The sequence below is a fragment of the Astatotilapia calliptera genome, chromosome 20 (genome assembly GCF_964374335.1).
Source record: "Astatotilapia calliptera chromosome 20, fAstCal68.1, whole genome shotgun sequence".
NCBI classification, from domain to species: domain Eukaryota; kingdom Metazoa; phylum Chordata; class Actinopteri; order Cichliformes; family Cichlidae; genus Astatotilapia; species Astatotilapia calliptera.
Genome location: NC_137441.1, coordinates 13,158,066 through 13,184,421, shown reverse-complemented (window position 1 = coordinate 13,184,421; position 26,356 = coordinate 13,158,066). Strand labels below are relative to the sequence as shown.

At 41.1% G+C, this 26,356-nt stretch overlaps 1 protein-coding gene across 4 annotated transcripts in view; it reads right to left on the bottom strand.

Annotated features, from left to right (window-relative positions):
- The window catches only part of fgd (faciogenital dysplasia), a 52,939-nt gene that overhangs the window by 4,942 nt on the left and 21,641 nt on the right, over positions 1-26,356 (bottom strand). For 2 of the 4 annotated variants that reach the window (XM_080294352.1, XM_080294353.1), the window contains exons 2-14: positions 14,653-14,823; positions 12,330-12,531; positions 11,451-12,063; positions 8,407-8,496; positions 6,343-6,479; positions 5,386-5,542; positions 5,046-5,184; positions 3,242-3,300; positions 2,590-2,736; positions 2,400-2,492; positions 2,213-2,292; positions 1,000-1,030; positions 291-392 (exon numbers count right to left, since the gene is read on the bottom strand). In XM_080294352.1, the coding sequence (XP_080150478.1) occupies positions 291-392; positions 1,000-1,030; positions 2,213-2,292; positions 2,400-2,492; positions 2,590-2,736; positions 3,242-3,300; positions 5,046-5,184; positions 5,386-5,542; positions 6,343-6,479; positions 8,407-8,496; positions 11,451-12,063; positions 12,330-12,531; positions 14,653-14,823 (2,021 nt within the window). Of the gene's footprint in view, positions 1-290; positions 393-999; positions 1,031-2,212; positions 2,293-2,399; positions 2,493-2,589; positions 2,737-3,241; positions 3,301-5,045; positions 5,185-5,385; positions 5,543-6,342; positions 6,480-8,406; positions 8,497-11,450; positions 12,064-12,329; positions 12,532-14,652; positions 14,824-16,784; positions 16,877-26,356 lie in introns of those variants that run through there. The other 2 variants (XM_080294351.1, XM_080294350.1) reach the window with 2 other exon arrangements.

Below are 26,356 nucleotides of genomic sequence, written 5' to 3'. Positions count from 1 at the left end.
TTGAGTTGGGCTTTCCCTATTAGGTCATGAGAGATCTCTGTGAGAGGAGACTTGCAGACTCTACACGCGGAAATGGCGAGAGCTGTATGTACCCGAACATGACAGGAAGGTTAAGTGAGCGTATTGTCTGTATGATACTACCACATCCATAGAAGGAGAGCTATTCAGGCAGACAAAGGCCAGACTATGACAAGCTTGTTTGGTGTACCACTAGTCTCCCATGATTCATTGCCAAGGATGACCGACTGACTGATCAATGAAGTGCCTGATGAAGGCGGAGTGAGACTGACCGGTGACTCCGGCACATGGTCGTCTTCCCGGGAGAAGGAGCTGTTGAAGGCTTTGAACGTCTTGCTGTTTTGTTTGTGTCGTTCAATCGTGGCCTGGATAACCTGAGAGTCAGAAGAGATTTACAGGAAAGAGGAGGAATAATTATGAGTTGAAAGAGGGAAGGAGGAAAGCCGTCTTTCTTTCTCCTGCCTAACTGAAGAACAAAGAAAGCATGTGTGGTATGCTGACTACCCTGACTGTGCTTCAAACAAGTGACAGCGGCAATGACATCAGAGCTTAAAAAGTATCACGGTCCTAATGCTGGAGTCTCAAGATAACTAGTTGGCTAGTAGTGTGCGAAAACCTTTGCTTCTTTTTGCTTTCCACTGTCTGTAAACTTTTGGAGTGGTACCAAAGCCCCTCCTTAATCTTCACATACTGGAAAAAAACCCTCTGCAGTTTCTCCAGTTGCCCATTCCCTGTTACAGCCTGCAAGATGTATTAATCAGCTTTACTCTGCTGTAATAGGCTAAATGAGCAATAATGAGGGGCTTTATTAGAGAACATAATTCCCAAACACTGCATGAGTTTGTAGAGGAAATCTCTTCTAATTCTTCTTTAATATAACACAACGACCAAAGGCACAGACCAAAAATGCTGCAGGTACATGAGAGGCACAGACAGTTTCATATGCATGCAAGTGTTCTACTTCAAGTGGGTGAAATTTACCTGAATCCAGTCTTCCTTCTCCTCAGCCGTCCTGTAAAGTTAAAGCAAAATATGATTCGATGATTTCACCCGACTAGAAAATTCAGGCCATCACAATGACTGAATAAATATTCCCAAATAAGCGCAATTCATTGTGCACACAGAGCCCCAAAGAGTGGAAACATGAGAAAATAACAAGTAAATAGGGCATTAAATAATAATAAGCTAAGTTCCCAAAAGAGTTTTGTTCACTGGCTAATTTAAATACTTGTAAAGAAAAATACAAATAATTTTAGTTACAGTCACATTAAGGCTAATGATAAGTTAGCAGTCAGAGTTAGCTGGCCACAAGCTAACCAGCTAAGTCTGTTGTTTTTCTTCAAAATCAAAGAAAAGTGTTAAAGGTAAATGCTGGTATGTAAGCCTAACCCACTGATAGGGTTAGATAAGTGACTAAAACAGTATGCAAATGATCCCAGCAGAGAAAGATGTGTATTTAACATGTATATGTCTCAAAAGTCTAGTTTAGCCTATAAAAAGATCAGTTATCAAAAGGCAAGGTAACTGCAAGCTAGTTTCTGGTTATCCAATTGCAATACAATCCCTGCAAGGTTTTCAGAAACAAACCTCTGGGGACAGTGGCGTGCTTATGTTGTGGCTTTTTTGCTACATATGGATGATAATAAAAACCTTTTTGGGCCATAAAAACCATTTTGATCAGGATGACTATTAATCAAATAGGAGAAGAAATCATACATCGATAAAAGTGCACTTTGAAGTCGGACAAGAACTGCTGCAGACAGAGTGGATGACATTATTGGTTTAAGTAATTCTGCTTAAGTGAAATTATGACTGAGTAACAACAAAATCACAGTGTACCATTCTGAAATGGACAACTGCGATGGGATTACATTTGATCCATTTTGCGGTTGATGGTTGTAACATTCTTGTTTAACATTTGATCCGTTCCAGACTTTTTTGTATTTATTAACAATTTAAATCCCAATAGAGGAGAAAATGGTGCCTAGGCTAAAAACACTGGATTTTTCCTTTAACATCAGCAGCTATTGATTTTGATTGGTTGAAAGATTATATTTTTGAGACTTGTTACTCATGTAAGTAATAATAACACAGTTTTGCATTCTAAAACCATATGAAGTGCTTTATTTACAGAATAACATCTTCATTTTTGTTTAATATTATGTGGCTCTGAGGCTGTTTCACATATATTTACCTGGCTTGCAGCTCCAGCGAACGTCGCTTACCGATGATGGCAAACGTGTGAGGAAGGTTCTGCTTCACATTCTCCTGCACCTGGGGTCAAAAAGCAGAAGAATGCCACTTGCAGTTGGTGCAACAAGTGAACAGTCACGGGAGAAAAAAACAAAAGCTAGAGAATAGGCTGAAAAGCAACATTATACCTCCATGCCAGCAATGTCAATCCTCTCTCTGACACTGAACTTCTGCCCCATAAGTCGGAGTTTAGGCACACAGTATAGCACCATATTGTTGAACTAGATCAGAGACAGAAATAATGAAGTTGATGAAGAGGACAGATCAAATAAAAATCTTCCTTTATTTGATATTTGTCAAACTTAACAGGGATCTCACCAAATAGAGGTATCGGTCTTGCGCTGTCCCGTTTTTGGCTGACATCTTCTTGATATGTCCTTCTTTTATGAGCTCATTGGCTGGGTTAACTATGTCCTCCTCTCCTCCAAGCCTCTCATAAACCTCCAACAGTTTGTGCATCTTTTCCTAAAAACACAGAGCAACAGGAGGAAGCAGAAAAGCTGAGAAGATACTCGACAGCGAGAGGATAGATGGAGCTCAGCACAAACATTTAAAGGGTAATATATTGTTATCACATACAGTTCTTACTCATTCTTTTTCAGCAAGGTGGAAAGTATATATTACAATTCTTTATTGATTCACAGATGCATGTGTCTGCTTGAGCTGTTTAAAGAACATGAAAGACATCACGACAAGACAGAGGAAAAATACGAGGAGGTTGGGTGTTAAAAAAGTCAGTCAGACTTCCGCGAGCTATGAACAAGAAGGCAGGAAACAGCAGCTTCCTGTCTGTACCAATGCAATGCTGCTGACTGACTGTACCACATCAGCTACTCTCTTATTGGGCAACACATTATCTAGTTCCTAATCAGCCAAGTGGTAGAGTACTGGAAAGAGTTGATGCATAGAAGAGAAGATAGCAAAAACATAAAAATAAAAGAATGACTCAGAGCATCGAGCAAAGCCTTACCATTTTCCTGATTGCTGCATTGGAGTGGTTAGCTGCGGTAGAAATGAGCTCCAGTGCTTCTGTAATACACATACGTGAGTAACAAGAATTAATAAAAACAAATCATCTTATTAATATGCTAAGACTATCAGAGAAACTGATATAAATCTCTAACAAACACAATTGCGCGGCTGTTCCAGTACTACCACCTTAAAAAAACACATACTCTTAACATTAACCACACAGTGTGTTCTAGGCTGGCTTCCAGCCAGTCAAGAGTCTAGTACTAATGCCTGCGAGTACCTGAGTCAGCCATCTTAATCATAACCTACATAAACAGAAGAGACACACAGGCGGGGGAAATGAGGCCAAAACAACTGTGATAAATTGCTGTTCAGCTGGAGAGGATGAGAGAAACCTTTCCACAGACTCCAAACAACGCCGTGTGGTGACGTTAGGGATTAGGTAAATGGATACAGGGATGTAGGAGGACATGAGATAATGTAATATGTGTAATCGGTTTCTGCCAGGCTGTAGTTGAAACAGCATGAGGAGCACTCTGACCTTTGTGAAGTATTGTGGTATCATACTAACATCTATGCAGAGACGTAGGAGGCCTATGTCCTACCTTTAGCTTCATAACACATTCATTTAACTAGTTATTCTAATGATTGTCATCATATAAGATCTGGTTATTTTGTACAAGGACTTTTTTTTGCTATACACGTATACCGATCATCTCAGAAGACCATCAAACACTTAAAGTGTACAAATCATCACAGTGTTGATAAATTATAGCAAAAAACCCCCTCCATAGTTTTATCCTAATCTAACCCTACATATGTAACGCAATAGTGTTCAATATGACGGAAATTAAGTGCAACACTTCGTAATTCTAAAACTGTGATAACACTAAGATATTCATTCTGCGCCATAAGTGGGTTTTAGCTGCGCAGAGTAAAACTAGAAAAACACAGAGGGATGTCTTCAGAGCGCCCGTGGTCTCAAACAGCTTGTTTTCACATTTACCACAAGGTGAAGTGAATTTTGGCTCCTTTTGATCAGTCGAGTGGTTTTGCAGTTTGTGCAGTCGACAGTCGAGGGAAAAGAAGACATTTGCTGTGAAAACAGATACTGGCCAGTTCCTCTCACCTTCCCTCCTGTCCTTGTACAGTTATGGAGTCGAATAACTCCCAAGTGTTCACTGCTGTATGAACTGGACAGGACATATTTTTGCTTTATCTGCACTTTTTTTGTTTAATCTGCTCATGTTCTTTTTGTTTTTTTCCCTAGTGACCTTTAATGATTTCATGGGCTTTAGCTGAATGGTACTTTCTTGTGTTATTTATTTATTCTTCTGTTCTGAATCCATATTTCTGAGTAAAGTTAAACTGTGTCTGCCTTGAGCTGAATACTCATCAATGGGTGGCGTATTTCATACAACAAGCGCATCTTTAAAATGTGTTTTACATGAAGCTTTAGATTACTGAGGAAAGCAAAGACACAGCTGGGTGGATTTCTCTGTGACCTGGAGTTTATCAGTCGTGAAGCGTAAACGTGCGAGTCAGCAGCAATAATAATGGTTTGCATTTATACAGCGCTTTTCGAGACCCTCAAAGCACTTTACAATTCCACTATTCATTCACTCTCACATTCACACACTGATGGAGGCAGCTACAGTTGTAGCCACAGCTGCCCTGGAGCAGACTGACAGAAGCGAGGCTGCCAGGGACACAACGACCAAGACAGACAGAGCAGGGGATCGAACCGGTAACCTTCCGGTTACATGATGAGCTTCCCAACCCCCTGAACCCTGGCAACTCACTTTCAGCATCTTTTCTGTCGAGAGCATCATCGGGCAACTTCTTCAGGTAGTCTTTGAGCAAGAGCTCATAGCGAGGAATCCTTTGGACTGGCTCTAACATGTGGTGCTGCAACGTCAGATTCCCACACACATCCTGTTTCTGTTGGTTGAAACAAAAAAACAAAACTTTAACTGATTAATTCAGAAAGAAGACTTGTCAAATTTTGGCTAAAACTCCCAAAATTCCTGACAAAACTATATAAAACCCAAATAATCTTTAGATATGTGTGATTGGATGTTCTTTTCCAATACATGCTGTTGAAAAAATGTAAAAACAGAAAAAAAAGGAGCAGAGAGAAACCTGTATATTCTGAACGACACTCTTAAATTGTGACGATCGCTGCGTCCAGGTGTTGACCAAGTCCATGGCCCGGTCAAAATTCTTCACATACTCTCCATACATCTTCATGAATGGAGCCAGTTTCTGGAGGATGTCTCCGATGCGTGGTTTGTTTTCCCTAAAGCAAGAACATGCAAACAAACGGATGATTCCAAAACAAATTTCCACGCCAAGGTTTATATCAAAAGATTGTTGCAGTGTTTTAATTAAATGCAGATTAGTTACTTCTTCATGCAAATGTATAGACAGCTCTACAGATGCAAATACATCAAGTTGCAGCTTTGAGGGAAAATTCCCAAAGCCTATTGGGAAAAAGATCACACAGTTTCCTACTAAAGCAGGGAGGAGGTAATTAAAGGGTTGCTTTAGCAGATTCATTTCACAGATCCATGTTAGAACCAAGAGAGGCTGCACAAGCATAAATACTATAATACTGGGGGCAATTACATCACTCATAAAGAGACACAAACAAAGGCTCATAACTAATGAGAGTAATCTCAAGAATTTTATTGGGGCATTACAGAAATTAATCCTCCTTATGAATTTTCTTCCTAAGGTGCACTTTTCTGACTTGATGTCCTTTGTTTTGTTTGTTTTTTTCAAGTTTATTTCAGCCAATAAATTTTAATGAGTTAATGTGAGGGGAGCCATTATGTGACAGGTCTCCAGAGGAGTCATTATCTACCAAGGGTGGCTGATGTTGGCATAATATCACAGACTGGAAGCAGATTTCCTGCTTATTGTGGGAAAAAAGGAGAAAAAAAATACCCTCAACCTGTAAGTCTTTATGAGACGCATAAATACACACAAGCTAAAATCAGACACCGCTGAAACCTGACAATAATGACCCCCAACGGCTCATCTCTTCACACCGATACTTAAGGAAAGCCACCGAAATGCCGAGTGTTTAGTCCTCACCATTCATCAGTAATCCGTGTCTTGAGCTCAGGGAGCAGGAACTTATCGTGAAAGCAGTAGATAGAAGAGATGTTGGAGAAGATCCCAGTAATGACGTCCTGAGGGATTCCAGCCTCGGTGAGCTTTGTGCAAAATACCTGCAGAGAAGATATTTGTATATAAAAACTCACGCTAAGAACACAACTCGACTCAGCTCGGCTCTGTTTAAGTAACAGGTATGTAAGCTCAGGCAGAAAAATGTCCGTGTTGTCATATGTATATCTAAGTGTGAATGACATCAAGCTAAGATTACTTTTCTGCAGATCTGCTAAAAACCAGATAAACTACACTATATAATCTAAACTTTACTGATGCTTTTTCACGCCTGGAGCACCAACTCGCTGAAGATGATTTAGTAGGCCAAGGTAAACGGCTATTAATGCGGTGGGTTTGTGGGTATTTAAATGTTTAGTATGTAGAAGGAAGGAAGGAAGAAGAAGAAATAAGGAACAAAAGGTCTAATGAATGATGTCATAGAATGCATGATGAGGAATGTAGTATTCAAAGGTTGGGGAGGTTGACTGTTGGTTGTACATAGACACGCGCTGTAAACTTCCAGGTTTGAGAAGTGAAGTTGATGTGGGAGTGCCAGCAGGCAACTGCATGCAAAATCTCAGGATATCTATATTGCGCTTATTCTCTTGTGTGTTTTTAAACTTTGTGGAAATGTGACACTCAATGACTGACGAATCAATAATTGACTATCAATACTGTTGGCTTAAAAATGTTTCTGTCCAATTAAGCACTATTACAGATCGACTGATTTCACTGGGGGAGCATCAGCGACAGATTCTTTATGTGCAGGTTCAGCTTAATAATCGAGCACATCATTCGCCATGACGCTTGTAATAAAGTCCAAATCACTGCATCCAGTTTTGCTTCCTTGACAATCGCAGTAACCGGTATGCACTGATGTATCCACGGAAACAAGTTTCATGTGAAAGTTGTAAGACAAAAACAGGAAGTTAACCATAAAAGCGTTCTGCCTTCAGTAACAAATAAACCATAGCTGCTCTGTGATAGGGCAGAGATCGTCAACTCTACCACATGAGCTCAACAAAGAGGAAGGCGACTTAACCACTGGCAGTGAGCACTCGTCATAGATGCGACACCACGCTGCAGGTAGAGAAAAAACTGCAGATACACAAAGAAGCCAAGAGTGTGAGGTCTAACTGGGTGATAAAAATTAAGAGCCGCAATGACTGGTTTGCGACTGAACATCAGCAAAGTATTTTGTGTTCCTGAGGTCCTTTCACTTCATTATTTTAAGTTACGTTAATATAGAACATCTCTGGGTTTTAGATTGGCCAGTGCAAACTGGCACAAAGGCTTATTTTATAGAGGAGATTGTCCAATAGATTAATCTAGAAAATAACCTTGTAAAATTAGAAGCTGGGCAGAAGTCAATTAAGTAAGTAAGATCACTGAGTTCACATCTTTTTTTTTTTTTTAACAGCGCGATTTATCAAAAGTCTCTTCTGAAGTTCTAAATGTTTTCTCTGAAAGAACACAAACTATATTCACTGGTAGATACAAAATATGATTTTTTTAAACGACCAAGGGTAGACAGCTATATCAAAAAATAGCTGTCTAGTCATAAATAGAGCCAAGGGTCAGGAAACACACGCTCTGTTCACAGAATTTAGACAGAAATATAGATCACTGCGTGGTTTGCAACACACGACAACCTACGTGCCTCCTTTAACAAACACACACACGATGCACACTCAGGCTTGCGGTGACGAAGCACTCTTTATGTTGGACATTCATAAATATAGTCCACATGCACACAAACAGAGGTGCATTACATCTTACAAGATAGCACTTAGAGCGCTCTAAGTAATCAAGCCAGCAGAGGGTTGGTGTATAGTGGATCTCAATCCCAGCATTAATCCAGATTAGCTGTAATCTCAATCGCTAGCAACACTAGCACTACTAGGCAACAGAAAATTGAACCGGATACAAGAAAAACCTCGCACAAAGCCAGTAACAGATAAAGAGACACATACGAAAGGAAAGCATTACCTGGTCGAGGAGATTGAGTCGTTTCACGTAGGCCTCTTCAGTTTGGAGAAGCTCTTTGGCAATATTCAGGAGTTTCTGAGCTTCTGAGCACTGAGGGGAAACAGAAAAGCAGCAAAAGATTACATCTAAGGCAAAAGAAGACAAACATACACGCCAACTCCACCATATTTGAGAAGTTTTCAGACAGTAGTCAGAGGTGAAAGAAAGCTGACACCTTGTGCTTTAAGTTATAAATAATAATGTGACAAAAACATACGTTCAAAGATCATTATCTATATTGATCTTTGCAATATAATGTGATATAATTCACCACAGCCACCCAACAGGTTACACTGCACAGCTACTGCCAGAGAAGCATTTTTATTCAGTGTTAAAGTAACCACTGTTACTACTTCCTACCTGAATAACCTTTATGTTACACTTTCTGTAAACACTAAACAACATTCGTAATATATAGTTGTATTTATTTATTCATTCTTACCCTTTTTTACCCCGCAGTTATTCACTGTGCTTTTTGTATGAAACCACTAACATGGGATAGCTGCTCTCTTTTTAGCACACAAACACGTGCATCGGCTTTATAACCAAACTGTGTGGCAGAGAGAGACCAATTATTGAGTTCCTTAAAATTCAAATATCTGTGTTACTTCTTCATTTAAAGTTTAACCTCACGTGAGTGTGACACTAGGATTCCATTTTCACATCCATGTGGTAAAGGGAGAAACATCCTTTGTGCTCACCTTTAGTATCAATTCGCGACATGTACATACAAGATTATTTTGTCACATCACTGCCGCTTACGTCCCAACGTTCAAAACACTACTAGGCGATACGGAAACTCAAACCCCGTGTTTGTCTCACCATGTGTCACCCCTGTGATGACCGGTGAGGGTGTAACCCACCTCACACCCAGTTCCTGCTGGAGCTGTTGCAGCACCCCTACAGCCTTTGAAGCATCAACAGATAGAGCTCATGGCTGGCTTGATGAGAAGTAGCAGCAATGCTTGTAGGAAAAACAGAAGTGTCTGAAGGGGATCTTGGACTTATGTAAAAGCCCAAAATATTTATGCTTGTGGCTGAGGCAACTATCAGCAGCGTCTGCAGCAGATTACTGTAAACTGACATTCAGAATGTGTTATTTTAGTCACTGGTTTAGTTCAACAGCAGTAAATTATGAGATGTGCTAATAGCTGCTGCGGTGAAATTGAAGAGCCCGGTTTCCTCTCTCTTTCGCTTTGACTTGATGAGATGAAATGACATAAAAACACTGCAGTAGTTCATCCTTGTATCACTGGTTCAACACACACTGAGGTCACAAAACACTTAGCCTATTGCGACAATGCGGGTTTTGCAATAGCTGTCTTCAAATTAAAACAAGCAGCATCACATTCATTTAAGCCGAACCCAAACCTGAGCTTAACCAAGTCTTGATGTAAAAATTATAGAATTTGTGCTATGGGGAGTCGTTTTTTGCCTCCCAGATTGTGACTGTGCAAAAAAACCTGAAACCTTGACCCTGCAGTAAAGGGATCTTAAAGCTTTGTTCTCGCTGATGGATGAAAATACTCCTACTCATAAAGCAGGAAGGAATACTGAATCGGTTAGTATAAAAATGATGTTGCACATGTGGTATGTCCTTCACAGTCACCATCAGAGCAGCTCCATCCTTCCAGCTGAGCTCCAGAGACATGGAGAATCAATACCAGTGTGCACTGAAGTTGTTTTGATGACCTAAGATCTCACTAAGATAATTCAGCTTGGGTTTTTCCATTAATATGTCACTCCTCTGTACTCTTACCCTGGCACAGATGGCAGGGGAAAACTCACCAGAGATTATGCTTTGTAAGGAAATCTAACAATGCCAAATATTACTATGTGAACAAAAGTGAAACTCAGTTTTCATTGTGTGCAAAGAAGAGGGCACACAAAGTCAGCAGAACTTGTTTTCAGTCACTCTTGCACCTCACATCACTAAAAAAAACCACATCCTCTGTCAAAAGGTTGTCATTATAGAGCCATCAGCATGTCAGCTGTGCTGTTAAGACACATTCATGTAGACACAGAAAGGCTAACAACCACACATGCACACACATAGATCAACACACCCTTCCTCTGCACAGCGATGCTGGGATCAGGAAGCGCTGAAGAGCACAGATACCTTTTCCCCAAAAGGCTGCGGGTGTGGGCAGATAGTTCATGTTTTACAGTACTGACAACAGCTGAGGGGAACAACTACTGCTGACATTCATGAGTGCAATGCCACATAAATCTACTGTCTTAAAACACTCCTATCGGTTCCTAATGTCTAACATTTCTGGACTTAGCCCGAGTAGGAGTCATTGGACAGCTTCGTCTGTCATCACCTTCACGATCACTTCTTCTTTTCCAATATTAGTATATTTCATGTCTGTGATACTGTTGTACTATGATACTTTCACAAGCTGCTGGATAGAACAGGAAGCACTGACCACACATTTAGACCACAAGGAAGGGTATGAGAACTATCTGAGGTACCTGTGTTGTTTACAATCGATACTGTACTGGGACACAAGTGAAGAAGAGGAGAAAGCTGAAATTTTAGATCAACTGTAGGAACACTCTGTCTGTGCAGTCTTTGATCTGGCAATCAAAACATGCTTTTGTTACTGCTCTTGGGCAGCTATTCAGCTTTTTTTTTAAATATGTAACACAAGAGTCCCTTTTAGCTACAGCTCAAGTCATTTGTGACTGGCAAACTGAGGCTGTAATAGCATCTAACGTTTCATGCAGAAGTATTCTTTGAAAGTGTTCACTGAGGCTCAGATAATTATAGACACACGCTACTTTTTTCCATTACACGAACGGCAGGCTGAGATGAAGCTTTTAAACTCGTGGGACGTGTGCTTCGATTTCAACAAGCTATCAGAATTCCTCAAAATTACCACACATCACCTGAACTGAACGGTGGAGGCTGTAGCGAGCCGGTGTCTGTATTCAGACTTAAAGTTACGGTCTTTGGTACGTGTGTTTATGACCTGCTGATGGTGAGCGAGGGAGGTACTCACTTTCTGCGCCTCCGAGTGTGTATCTGTGAGATACCCGATCTGTGTGTCTGTCAGAGAGTGTATCTCCCCACTGCTCCCCTCATCTAAGTCACTGTCCTCATCCTGCGTTGAGTCTCGCTTGTTGTCCAGTGTAACGCAGCAGGACACACTCTCTGTCTCAGTGACGCTGTCGTAATTATCCTCCTCGTCAATGACATCCTCATTAGGGAACACCTCCCCTTCCACGGTGCACGACGGGCTGTCAATGCCACTGTCCCGGTTGGGAATCTTCCCGTTCTGCTCTGAGGAGTCCGGATTGTCCAGAAGTTTGTGGGATGAACCTTCATCCCGCCCCACGTCATTGAGGCAGCCATCGTTCTGTGTGATGTCATTCACTGCACAGCTATCCATCACAGGATCACCGGTGCCGTCGATGCGCATGGAAGCCAGACGCGAGAGATCAGTCTCGTCGTCAGTCCGTTCAAAGTTGCCAAGCGCAGGTTTATCCACAGGGAAGGAGTCTCCTGCAACCTTTGCCGTGGTGTCCTGGCTGCAGGAAGTGATATCTGGTGCACTGTCCATTCTCAGACACAGCTGCAGCTGTGAGCGTGGAAGCACCCCAAGGATGGGGACCCTGGAAAAATAAAAACAAAGAAAAACTTAGTATCACATCACCTTTACAGATGTGTATTACATCAAGGATCAATACTTGGGGCTGCACAGCAAAACTTTAATTTCTTGTTTCCTTGTATCTACGTCTCACTGAAAAACCAGCCCACATCTTAAACTGCTACAAAAAAAAAAAAGGCTAACCTGAAACTTCTTTTAGAAGACAAACGATAAATCTGCCAAACTAACCGGTCTCAGTCTAAAGCCAACAGTCTACATTTCTCAGCTTACCTTGAATTTTCAAACCTCTCAATCAGCAGCCCAACTTTCTGTGCCTCTCTCTGCAGCTGTGCTCCCTGGCCAGGAGGGGTTAGCGTAGGCTTTGGTTTAGGTGGAAGAGGGGGTGCTGGCAGAGGCCTGGAGGGTGCCGGTGGGATCCTCTTAGGTTTCTTGTCTTGCCCAAGGGCGAGCAGGTGTGCAGGTTTAGGGGGCACTACAGATGCGCGAGTCCAGACAAAACAAGAAAAGCAGAGCAAAAGAGAAGCATGAGGCTCCAGACAAGAACAAAAGCAATCAGGTAACAGGAATAAATCCAAGGGAGAAAACCTCCATAGCTGTGTCGCTGGTTCACTTAGTAAAAACTTGAGATAAAACACAGAAAATACAAAAAAAAAAGTCAGAAGAGACAGAAACGTAGCAGCGCAGTGGGGCAGGACGAAATCAACTCTGAGCGTCAGCGATCTGCAACTTCCTTATTTCTGAACAGGATGCTGAGAGCATGTGCGTAAGCCATTGTGGCTCAAGAAAGATGAGAAAAGAAGAAGGAAAAAAAAGCAAGTGCAAAAATGACAGTGCTCTCTTAAAAATATATGCTACACTTAATAAACACTTACATTATAGGCCAACTTTACTGACATATCTGAATTTTTTTTCATACATTTCATTTTAGGAAGCATTTTTGTCAGAAACCAGGAAATGTGCTGATATGTTACAGTTGTTAATTTCAGCACTTCCTCCATCTGTGTGGGCCACTGCTGATTAGAAAGGAGCAGACTTTTCTTTATGCAGTAGTAACAGTGCATGTGTTTATGTGCGGTGAGCTGTCTCCTGAGGATGATAACATATAAAGATGTTTCAGTTTCATCAGTTCATCAGAAAGGCAACAACTTTACTTTATATACTTCTTTTTCAGCCAATATTGAGTATGTTAAATAAAAGTAAGGAGTAAGCATTTTATGTATGAGTGGGAAACAGAGGATACAGCATCACCAACAAACAGTTGGACAAACAGTTTAAACTGTAAATTAATGAATGTTTGCAAATTAATTTTTTAATTAATAGTTTAACTGATCCATTATTTTAAACCATTATTATTAATGTTGTTCACTGTAGCTGCAAAAAAACTCACAACGTTTGTAAAGAGCAATCCAATAAAAAAGGGCGAAAAAAGAAAAAAGGGAAAGTGCTACTTGCTTCTGCCATATAATTCATCAGTTAAGTGATTCAGCATGTTCTGCACCACCAAAGCTTTTAGGCCAGAGAGATCTACGTCCAGTTTTAGATTCTTCTCTGCTCAAAAACTGACAGAATTACGACTTCCCTTTCAATTCAATTCTCCCTCCCGTTGGATTAGCTCGGAGATGTCAGTGAGGAAGTTCATCCTGTCAGGTGGGAAGTACTGTATGCATTCAAATAGAGTACCAGAAACTGTAATTGTGCCCAAGTAGCTCATAAGTCAGGCGAATGACAGTCAAAGCACAGTACGACTAGTTCTATTTGCTAAACCTCTTTAATATCGCTTGCATTTTTAAAAAAACAAAACATGTATTATATTTACACTTTTATGTGCAGACAAGTACATGGAATAATATGTTTTGACTCTTCATCAGCTAACTGATATTTGATTTCAAACAGCTTTAAAGCAAGAATATGAAATGTAAACAGGTTTGAAACTCCTAGCCAGCAAATCTGGTGCTAACCCATGAACCTCTGAGCTGTGTGTGACTGTTTTCAGCACTGCAGTCCAAGTTCAGCCATTTTCAGCCAATGATCTTTACCACCAGTATCAATTCATGAAAAAATGAGAGGATCTTGAAATATCAAAGCTATTCTAAAGGGCGGCTGTGGCGCTTTATAAAACCTTGTTTTTTCCTTGATCAGAAATCTTTCCTGATAAAAATGCTAATCAAATGATCAATTTTAAATGATCAGCAAGAATTTCTCTTGCCAAAACTTTGAATAGTTCAGAGCATTTTTAAAATTGGGGACAGGTCTGTGGTGTGTCCTAGTATGTTTCCCAGCGACTCCCTAAACACAACACATGTTCATATTTAGCATTCTTCAAATGGTGCCCGATCACAAACACTTGGGAGACACTGCCCTGCTTTACAGCAGCAGCAGCAGCTCTTGCAGAGGTGACCTACTGAGCACAGTGAGTGGCAGAGTGAGGTCAGGCAGCTGACGCGTCCCATGTTATAGAAAAGTGTTTTGTCAGAGCAGAATAAATCACGGCTCGATAGCAGGGGTCCAACCTTGCAGCACCTTTCAATTATAATGACAGCACCGATGTCAAAACTGGCCTTCAAGGGGCTGTGGTGTGTCACTGGATTTTTACCTTGAGGTTTCTGAGCGGTTAGTGTTCTGGGCGAGGTGGGGGGCTGAGGCCGCGGTTTGATTGGAGGCTTGTCGTGACATGGTCTGGGGGTCGGACCTTTCTTTATGAGCCTTGGAGAACACAGGTAGTCCACTGATCCACACTGGTACTGCAGAGGGGAGGCAGGGAGATCTATATATAGAGGAAAAGAAGAAAGACAATCTTAGGTATTGATCAATATAATAACACACATCTAAACACAAGGAATAATCCTGCGACAGCGATGCAGTGGTGCGTGGTGACTACTGCGGGTGAATGACCTTGCGCTTGGTGTGCTCCACGGCGTCGCCCTCGGACAGATAGCATTGGGGCCAAAAGAAACTCTGCAGCATCAATCCTAATACAAGGCCTAAGGCAGCAGAGAGCTGCAGAGCCTGCAAATTGGTTTCTCTTCACACTCTCAGACCTGTAACTGACTGGATAAATCTAATTTTCTGTAGATGCTGACTGGACATACATTGTGCACTTTTTAAAGCAGCTAAGTGACTTCCAAGACCCTCAATGTTATCAGTTTTTGTTTATCTCAACAAAGTCAATCAAATCAAAAATGGAAGGATTTCATCTAAAGTTTTATATTTAAAAAAAAAAGTCACAAATATTTCTAAAATAGCTGGGCCCTGTGCGTGTTTAGCACTATGGTTACTTCAGCTGCAGGTTTTTGTGCAACAGTGCATTTTTAAGCCACAAGAGCAATGTATTTGGGTGCCACATCGACATGGTTTGAGTTCTGTGGTGCTCTGTGTGGCTTTAGCTATATAGGCATGTATTTTTACATTTACATATAGTTAACTGTTAACTGTCAGGTCGCTTTTGGCCTTTTGTTAGATGTGAAGAGCAAAATGTTTCCTTTACACTTTCACAAATCCATCGGGATCATCAATTTGCCTTTAAAACTTCAAAATGCAAAATACACGATGCAAAAAATCTTTAAAGGACGAGGTGGTAATGTTATCACACATACACACATATTTCCATTACATTTTGACAAAGATATGCTATGAATGCCAACTCTTTGAAGTCCAGTCAAGAGAGAAGAAACAGAGTGTTTGCACTGCTATTGTTTGCGAGCGTGCATTTGTCTGTACCATATGCACTCTACGAGGTTTCATTTGAACATACCACAACAGCCTTTTTTGCGCCGTTATTATCGGAAGGGGGACAAAAAGTGCAGCCCCAGAGTAGATTATGATAATAGCTATGCATACTACAGCCACACAGCTCTGTTCCTTCAGGCTCATGGATTCGATCAAGTCACACCAACTTTTGCTCGACTGGATTACAGCCTAAAATTGCACCGAGCCCCCACAAGAGCCTTGGCACATCTAATTTGGTGTTTTTCAGCTGCGCTTCAGGCAGTGGAAGGAAAAAAATTCTGTCAGTAATGAGTCCTGTTATGCTGTCTGCCTCATGTGGCACACTGCAGGTGTTCCCACCATCTTTGCACCAGTGGAATAAGAGCAGGGCAGGGGGAACAAAGCAAACAGCTCCCTCAGCTCCGTACAATAGATGGAGAACACGTTTTCCACACTGAGGACTGCGGATCAGTGCCTACAGTAGGTAGATTTTGAATTTAGTTAGACTATCTTTGCATCCGGTCCCTGGCAAAAGAAAAACTGCAGGCCCTTCACAGTGGTTTCAGCTAATGCCATCTCTAAATCAGAGATGACTTGCGGGCTGAGTCAGAGGAAAAGTCCTTCAGCCAAATAACTGCCTGATGAAGAACACTTTGACCCAAGACTGGCTGTGGTCTTTGCTGGGAAAAATAAACAACAGTGCAAGACAGAGGCATAAGGGCCGGTGCCTATGGAAACTCAGTGTAGCTATGGTTACCTGAGAGCCAAACCTGGCCCTCATGTCAAACTGCTTAACACCGAAAGAAACTTGACAACACAGCAGAGCGAGTAAGGAGCTGACACTCACGTTTTTTTTCCTTAATTAAAATCTCACAAACCTCGCATGAGTACACAGGAAAATATGTAAGCAAATTCATTCAGTCTAATTATATCACACAACGGTGTTCGAGCCATTACTAAAACAAATACTTAGAATATAAAGGAACACACAAACAGCCAAGAGTGCCATAAATACATTACCTTGCGTCCTATCTTTCCGTGTCAGATATCCAAAGTCCAAAGAGCAACTGAATGTAAAAGTCATCCACACAGCAGTGTTTAAACCAAAATAAATCCTGCCCTCCCAGTTTTCCGGAGTGCCGTGTGTGTGTGTGTGCGCGCACGCAACTGAGACTACTCTTTGTGGCCAACAAACACAGACATACACACCCTAACCAGCCCTTTAAAAGCCCAAACCTGCATTATACCAAAACACGCACAGTCACCTGTCCTTTCCCAGTGGTGTTAGAGGACCTGCACCTGTTTGCTCACCTGACAAACCTGATACTAACAGCTCCTCCCGGGGCCAAAATGACATGATTATGTGTCACTGTGGAATCCCGGAATCTCAGCATATAATCTTACAGTTTGCCCACAACACAGGAAACTTTGCCCACAGCGCACAACTCGAAAGACAAGGGTTAGAGTTAGATAATCAACAAAATCGCCTTTTTGAGGCAGTCACCTAATTGATTTGGACTCAAGAGACAATATTAATAATGTATCTATCTAATTTAGTGAGAACTTTGTAAAAACACAAAGGAGAATAATGAGCTCATTAATTTCCTTTGCTCCCCACACAGTAACTGAAGAATAAATGAACAGCACGATTAGAAAGAAATTATATGAGAACATTATTACTGCTACACCCTGAAGGCTGTGCGTTAACATGGCAACCTCTCCCAGCAAAACCAACAATTAGTCACTGTAAATCTTACCTGTTCTTTCATGGTTGTGATGTAATGCAATCTCAGCTTAGGACTGTGAGGACTTTGAGTTGTAACTTCAAAATACTGCTTCACAGTATACAACTACACAAAGTTAATGGTTGCCGTGTACCTTATACACAGAAATATTCGGATACCTTTAGGTACGTATACTGACACTTTGATTTTAATCAGCAGGAAGCATGTAAGCGTCCGGGATTGTGATGCTATCATGAGAGAAAAACCTAAGGAATGTATTTCTTGTATTAGCACGTCACAGCAATGTGTATCAGTCTTTGTTTGATTGCTTTTGCCTTTTGTGTAGTTAGATTGTCTCTGTTGTATGACAATTAATCAAATTATGAGTCTTAAGGTGTGTTTACAACGTTAAGTAAACAAGGTCAAGAATCAATGCAAGCTTTCAATATTTGCTTTTAATGCTCAATGCTGCAGACATATTTCTTTTCAATACCGAATAACATGGATACAAATCTGGTGACTGTTAAGTTACATACAGGAGATGTAGGTTGACCGTAGCACATGAAACAAATTCAAATGGAGACCGTAACATTGTATTCTCAGGTGGATGATGAAATGAACATAATGTATAAGAAAGTAACAGAAAATTGGGTTTTAAAATAAATTAATAAAAAAAACATAGATGTTAATCATCGCTGTACATGCGACATTTCTAGTTTTTGTCACAATTTTCAGTTTAACTACCACCTTACAAGCAGTCGGGGGGTGTTTGCAGATAAGCTGGGATCTTCTGTGTAAACTACAGCCACTGTGACAATATGCTAGCAACTAAAACAATCAGGAGGATTGTAGCAGCCTCTTTGTGACCTTTTTTTACCTAGCAACTGCTAGCAAACTCCAGCAACCACTCAGCAAATTGTCTGTGGACAAACATTTTTATCCAACATCCAGTGGTTGCCACGGGGTAGCCGACAGGTCATTAGGCCTGTACGGCTGAAGCCTTAAACTTCCAAACTTTCTCTAAGTTCTAATTTTCAGACTTAAAAAGATAAAATAAAATTACATATCTAATCAGACTAGGCCACATCAGTAGAATGAGTTAGTATGCAAAGTGAGAAACAGTGGGGCAAAGATGGTTTAGCTGAGGGACACCACATTTTGCTATTTGCTTTGTTATCAACAACTGATGATGCGATGCTCTGAGCATTTTAAAAGTTGCATGGCAGCAAAATTTAATGATTTTGAGTTGGACTTGTACCTTTCAAGCTGTGTCTCTGTCTCCCTAGTTGGGTGTGAGCACAAACCGTAGTATAATGTGCTAGATGTGCTCATTTTCACCAGGGATACTGAGATTAGTACAGAAGCTTGTTTCCACCACTGAAAACAAAAAACAGAGCAAAACATTTTCTTTACTCTCCATAAATCAAACCTTCGAGATAGACATCTCAAATTTTCACCGTGCTAATTCAAAGTTCCGAGAAAATAACTCAGAACTCTCTCCTCTCTCCATTTTCCCCAGACCCCAAGACACTCAGGTTCAAAATATACACAAACACGCACAAGGAAAATGCACAGACGTAGCTACCCTGTCAATCACCTTCAGCCCCGAGGCGACCCCCACAGAGTCATTTATTACCCATCATCCCAGAGATGGATCGCTCACAGTCAGCAGAGTCTCCCCACTCAGACAGCTACTCAATCAGCTCTCCTGTCCACAAAGCAACCCTGGGTAAGGAAGAGCTGACAGCGCCACTCTGATAACTTCAACCAACCAACCACCCGCCCAGTTCCCCACCAAGACGTGGCAAGACATCCAGTTTGGGTGGTGTACCTCATTATTTCCTATGTCACCATCACATTTCTTAGCTTTTCTGCCTTCATTATACCCACTCTCTTCCTTTCCTTCTGTCTGTGTCTGTATAACTTTCTTTCACTGTCTCATTCAGAATAATACTGGTTTTATTTCCACCGTGTTACCCTGAACGACTCAGCCAGAGAGCAGCAAGCTCTCATTAAACGACTCTTAGATTTATAATGAACTTTGAGCCACAGAGCCACTTAAATTCTTGGCTTGGACAGGAACACATTGTCTTGTAGAAAAATAGCAAGGCTAAGAAAACAAAGGAATTTTGCTTTGTCTCATTTCTCCCTCTGCCATACCAATATGTGCTATGACCTTGATCTACTTTTCAGAAATCAACTTAATCATTAAAAAAAAAAAAGAAACAAAGATAGATAGAAATGTATAGATGAAGACAGAATTTAAATACATGTTGCAGCTGGGACACAGAGGGACTGAAATAAAGAAGGTGACATGTTCAAAAAAGAAAATTAAAGCTATAAATAACTATAAAAAAAGTATTTACTTTTCTAGATATAAGAAACTGGTTGAAACGACACTATAAAAGGATAAAAACCCAAATGTACAAACCAGGAAATTAAAAAAAAAAGCAGAGAGAGAAAATACTGGTGTGAGTATAACAGCAGCTGCCCTGGGATCGACAGTAGGGCAGATCTCAGTCTCTGACAATCACACAGTAACGAGGGCCCAATTCTATTTTCACCACAGGCTTTATTAACCCACACACATCTCCACATGCACGCAGTCATACACACACAAAAGTACACAAGGATCAACAGCTATCCAATCATATACAGCAGCATCTGGCTACAGCTTAAAAATCTATATTCATCTTCTCCTCATCATGCTCTGTAATGAGAAACAATCACATTTTCTTTGTCAACCCATCAGTTTTTTTAACCTACTGTAGAAAATATTTATTGTTTAACAATTAGCGGCACCCCAAGTTTCACTGGTATGGCATTAGGCACTGAGCTGAATTAGGTCAGTGGGCATAGCAGGCACAATGGCATGTCTCCCACACTAAGTGGGAAGATTTCAGCAGCTCCCACAGATTGTGATTTTCTGGGATGAGAAGACAGAGAGGCTGAGAGGTTAGAAAAAGGTTCAGCAGGCAACGGATTGCTAGAAGGTGTTAAAGTCATAGCCTCATAATCTAAGAGTAAAACTCACAAAGCAGTAATGAATTGGTTCCTATATTGTGCTTTTCTAGTTGACCACTCAAGGCACTTTCATACAATAAATCTTCTTTGCCTGAGTGCTATCTTTCTAAGATTCACACTCCAATGAATGAGGTCCAGTGTCTACCCGAAGGACAAGTTGGCATGCAGAGTAGAATGGCCAGGGATTGAACCACTAACCCCTAGCTAGTAGATGACCTGGGTCACCCTCATCCTGGGTGAGCAAGCCTCACTTCCACTATGAACATAGCCACTGGACTTGATTTGATGTCTTGAGAGACAATTTGATGTCTCTTAAACCAAAGCAGGGGGAAATATATATCTATATAGATATCTATATCTATATATATTAGGGCTGCCACGATTTGTCGACTAGTCACGATTACGTCGACTATCAAAATCGTCGACGACTGATTTAATAGTCGACGCGTCGTTTGAAACTTTGTACGATCACAAAAGACGCAGGAATAAGTGGCAGGATTTAAGAGTGTAATAACGGACTGAAACAGAAGATGGCAGCATTGCATGTACAAGGATGTCAGCTACCGTTAAACCCCGAAGAAGAAGAAGAAGAAGCAGCTGTGTCCCAGAATTCATAGCGCGGCCCAGCGCAGTTTCCAACAATGGCGGCAGCTAGTTAGTTTTAATGTTACTCTTATTATTCTTTCTGGGTCACAAAATAAACGTTTAACATATTTTCAGGCGAGAATGTAGCTGTGTAAACCTCAAATATCTGCTCAGTTTATCAGGACACCACATATTTTCAAAAGCGCTCCGACGTTTTCGGAGACATCTGTTACCCACTAGCTCGTTAGCGAGCCGGGGGCTAGGCTCACTAGCGCCGTGAGAACACCGGACTCGAACACCGCAAATCGTTTTCAAACCCGCCGCCGTCTTTCGCTACTCAGGTTAAATATATATGAGTCACTTAGATAACTTAAAATGTTATTGTTTGGCTTTTTTTTTTTAGTATTTTATTTGTTCCTGAGTAAATCAGTTTGTCTGAGATTAAAGTTATAGTTTTTACACAGCTGAATAAACGTCAAGCAGACAGCTGATTATCAGAAGTGTGAGATGCTCCAGAATATACTCCGGTGTCCTGTTATATTTTAGATAGCAAGGAGTTTATTAAACTTCACCGAAACAATCTGCAAATTTCATTAAAATGTAATAAACTATCATCTTGTCTTTATTTTTAGTTAGCACAGACCTTAAACACTTAAAGCTGTAAGCTAATGATAGTTATATAAGAGCAGATGCTGCTGGTGCAATAAGCTGTAGTTTTACATCTAATGGATGATGATCTGATTAGTCGACTAATCGCAAAAATAATCGGTGACTAGTCGACTATCAAAATAATCGTTTGTGGCAGCCCTAATATATATCTATATATATCTATATACCGGTAGATATATATAGATATAGATTAGTGCTGTCAAAATTATCGCGTTAATTGTTAAGATCAACGCGAAATGTTTAATGCATTAAAAAAATTTAACGCTGATTTTGTTTTTTTTATTAATTTCCTGTAATCTAAGACCTTTAAATTCATGAGCACCTCTGGAGGAGGGGGCAACAGTGTGCTATGCTGGCGTTTGGCCTGACAGAAATGATTAGAAGAAGAAGAAGAAGTGACACCATGCTACTATCTAGCTAACACTAGCTAACACACGCAAGCATGGACGAGGGCGGACTTTTGGGTGGAAAGTTTCTCTTTAAGAAGTTGCCTGATGGCTTGTTGGACAAAACGAGAGTAAGATGCACAATTTGCAACGCTGAATTCAAGTACCACAGAAGCAGTTCATCACTGGCGTATCACCTGAGAGCAAAACACCCAACTGAATCCACCTCTACGGGACCTCGCCAGTCTACGCTTCAGGAGTATGGTGCTTGTGGACGAATAACAAAAAATGTGAGAGAAAAGGTAACCAATTCCTTGGTTGTTTGGATAGCTAAAAACTGCCGACCAGTTAGCATAGTAGAAGATGATGGACTGAGAGAAGTCATTCGTGCTGCATCAGGAGATGAGTGTTGCCCTCGAGAGGAACCATTGTGTCGAGACTGCACACTTTGTATGGGGACCAGAGGGCTCAGCAGTCCAGCAAGCTTGTGCAAGTAAGGAATGTCGCTCTCACCGGAGACCACTGGACTTCGGTGAACAACGATAATTACTTAAAATATAAAGAATAAAAAAATGTAATTGGAGCCAGGCTATTAATAAAGTAATTGAGATTAATCGCAATTCATAACAGAAAATTGTGAGATTAGTTAGTTAATTTTTTTTAATCTATTGACAGCACTAATATAGATATATAGATATAGATATATATATATAGATATATATAAATAGAGAGAGAGAGAGAGAGATATGCCTCTCATCATGCTTTTTAAAAAAAACAAAAACAAACTAAAACCTGAAACTGGCAATTGAGACCCTAAACGAATCAGTGCAGTGTTCACCATTATAACACATCAACTATGAAGTACATATATTTCCTTCAGGACTTCTATGCTATCTGATGATCTTGTTTTTGCCACCAGTAGAGTTGCCCCCTGCTGGGCATTAGAAGGAGTGCAGATTATTTGCACTTGGTTTCACTTTTCAAATATGGAGGGTAAATCCTTTATTTATACATTCTGTGCAGCATGCACAGAGCACTCAGAGATGTAAATATACTAAGAAAACAGGCCCATCTGTTTCCAGTTCCTGTAATTATACACTGTCACCAAGTGGAAAAAGCTAAACATAAACAAAGACTGAAGACTTAATATCGAAGTGGCATCCCAAACTAAATCAATCGTGCTTCCGTGTACCCTGAGAAATAAAAGAAGAGGCAACTGCTATCCCAACAGTTGCCTTTATTATGGCTAATAATATCGCAAGATGGTCACAGTAAACTACTTGTGCTTTTAGTAGATGCACAGTTTTAATAAAGTGTTAATTTCTTTTTCAATTGGAAGGTATTCTGTCGTCTACAGTTGCAAGCAGAAAGAAAGTAAAACACGAGCCAGAGCTCCAGTAGTCATATTATTATGTATAAACATGTGCCTGAGTCTAACAGCATCCTTCATTTCCTGTTGTGTCCTTGAGAGCCAGTCTGAAGAAATGCTGAGGGTGAGATATGACACACTGACCTTTTTTGAACAGTGTGACTCAAGGCCAGTACAATCAGCAGTCATCTGTACCGATACGTGATAGTCACTGGAGAGCACTCAGACTTTACAGTAAGTAGCACAATGATGTGAGGACGTGACAAAGGGATGGTTAAAATTTTTCATCAAACATGTGATTTGACAGGACGGTTGCACACCGGCCTCTCCATTTCACAGCTACTCCATGCTACGGCAAACACTCTACACAGACTTTTATGAGGCAGGGTGCAGAGAAACAAGCCTCTGTCTGACTGGATGCAGTGTGCTACTGTAGCCCAGAGCATTGCTGCAAAGAAAACAGCTACAGATTGGCAATTAGGGCAACGCACACACAGGAGAACAAGGGGGTTTACAAACCTGCCTGTGGAGATGACTGCCTAACTGTCCCAGAAACTACTGGAGCCTCACTGAAACCTACTGTAGCAGCTCTCAATGGGGGCTTTCACTGTGAAAAACAAAAACCAGGCTGGACTGTCTTCACAACAGTACAAGCAAGGTTTCACAGGAAAGCCCATCTTTTCCTCCCAGTTTAAGTATATTCGACGCATATTTACTGGTAGAGAAAATTTCAAGAGAAAAGAAAAATACTATTTCCAGTGCCGTGGGGGATGGGTAAGTCTTTACACATAGGTCTGCTCCTTGAGTCACCAGCACCTACAGTCGGAGAAAGCATTTTCAAATTCAATGATTCCCTATTTTACTAAGGCCACACTGTCTCGAGTATTGCTCATGTTAATCTTCTGGATCAAAGCTCGATCGCCCCTCATTCTGATTAAAGGTCTCTGAAGCATCAAATCATTGATTATTTGACCAGACATTGATACGTGGGATTAACCAATCATTGTGTTGGACAGGACCAGTCACAAACTGCTTCAACGGCTGACAGCACGATCGTTGAAATGATTGACTGCACGTCAATAAATGTTGAGCACAGTGTCACTTGCAGCAAGGAAAAGTATCCACCGTTTGCATTCACACCAACAAATGTGCAAACGTACACGTCAAAACATGCAGGCTGTTCTGCCCAGTCACTTAACTTTATAGAAACCCATCTGCAGTACGCACCACAAAATTAGTCTAACACTTAACTCATGTCAACACTGTTACCATTAAACTCTGATCTGCTAAGGTTTTACAGCAGGCTGCAAAGCTTTCCACTGCAGCCACAGAAACACCATCAGGGCCAACCAAAAACACAGCCGACCAAAACGTTGCCTTTCCCAAATAAAATGCAACACTCACACCTCACATTTCCACAGAATTACACCTTTGGAAAAGCCAGGCCCAACAAAACAACAGAAGGAAGTGGCGCATGCAGAGCTGGTTTACCGAAACCAGCTTTTCCAGCACGTATCATATTATGCACGTGTGTGATGGAAAAAACAAGTAAAAGCAGGAAATTAGAGTGAACAGGGGTCCACTATTTTTGTGTACCTAAATGCGTCCGTTATTCCCCATTGGCTATTTTAACTACTGAACAAACCACGGATGATGTGATTAAGCAAACACTGTCTGAAGGTATTTAGCCAGCCATCACCTCAAGGCACTTTAAATTTTAAGGTTGACCCAAAATAAAATACAGAGAAAACTACAACCATCAAACAACCCACTTTGGAGAAGCACTTGGTGATAGTGGGAAGGAAAAACTCTCTTCTAACAGGAAAAAACCTCAGGTAGCAGTCGGATGGGGGTGATGGGGAGAAGACAAGACAAAACACACTATTGCCAGAGATTAATAATAACTAATGATTAGATGCCAAGTGGTGTAAAAACATTCTGGTAATTCTGTAAATTTATTTCATCTGGTTCGCAACATTGTGCCAAAATGTAACCATCGTTCCTTTCAAATCTTTCCAACACATGTATTTACATTTTACACACTGGGCCACAATCATATTACTGCTTTTTTGCCCCCTGTTACAGCCTCTGTTGTCAAAGTGATGCTGCACTAGTGGGTGAGGTGGAAGGGTGGCCACAACACCACCCTGCATCTGTTCCAGGCAGGATGGATGTCAGCATGCGGAGAGGAGTGTCTATCAGGCTGCTGACACATGAAGAGTCCCAGAGCGGGACATCCTTGCCCAGTACAGGTCAACCTGTTACCCATTCTGATTCATTCCTGGTTGGTCTAAGGGCTGGGTTGATGAAAAAGAAAGGATGCGGGCGTGGAGCTGGGTGTAAGCCTTATCCCCTCCCTGTGTGCTGTTCTTCTGTGCACACTGGACTCTTCCCAACATACACACACAGAGACAGAAAGGTCACCGCACATTCAACCCTGACACATCTTCTTTGACGTAAGAATCATTTTCAAAATGTCACTTGGCTCCTGAAAGGCAGCGTCAGCAACGGGATCTCTGGAGCAAGAAGGATCCGAGGCAAGCAGCTCCTGTCAGTCTGCCCGAACCTCGAACACAGTGCCTCACACTAGCTGGCTGCAATTTCTTACTCACTCAAATGTGAAAACTGAGAATACTTTTAAATGCCAATGAGAAAGAAGCCTAAATTAACATTTTTTGTGTGAGAAATCTTGCATGGAAATTTAAAAAAAATGAAAACAAGCTGAAGTTTGTCAAGGGCAGAAAAAGCTAAGACATGGGAGCGAGAAGCCAAGACACGCCAAGAGCCACAAGCAAACGAGTTCACACAGAAATGACTGTACAGGGAGAGGCCTGT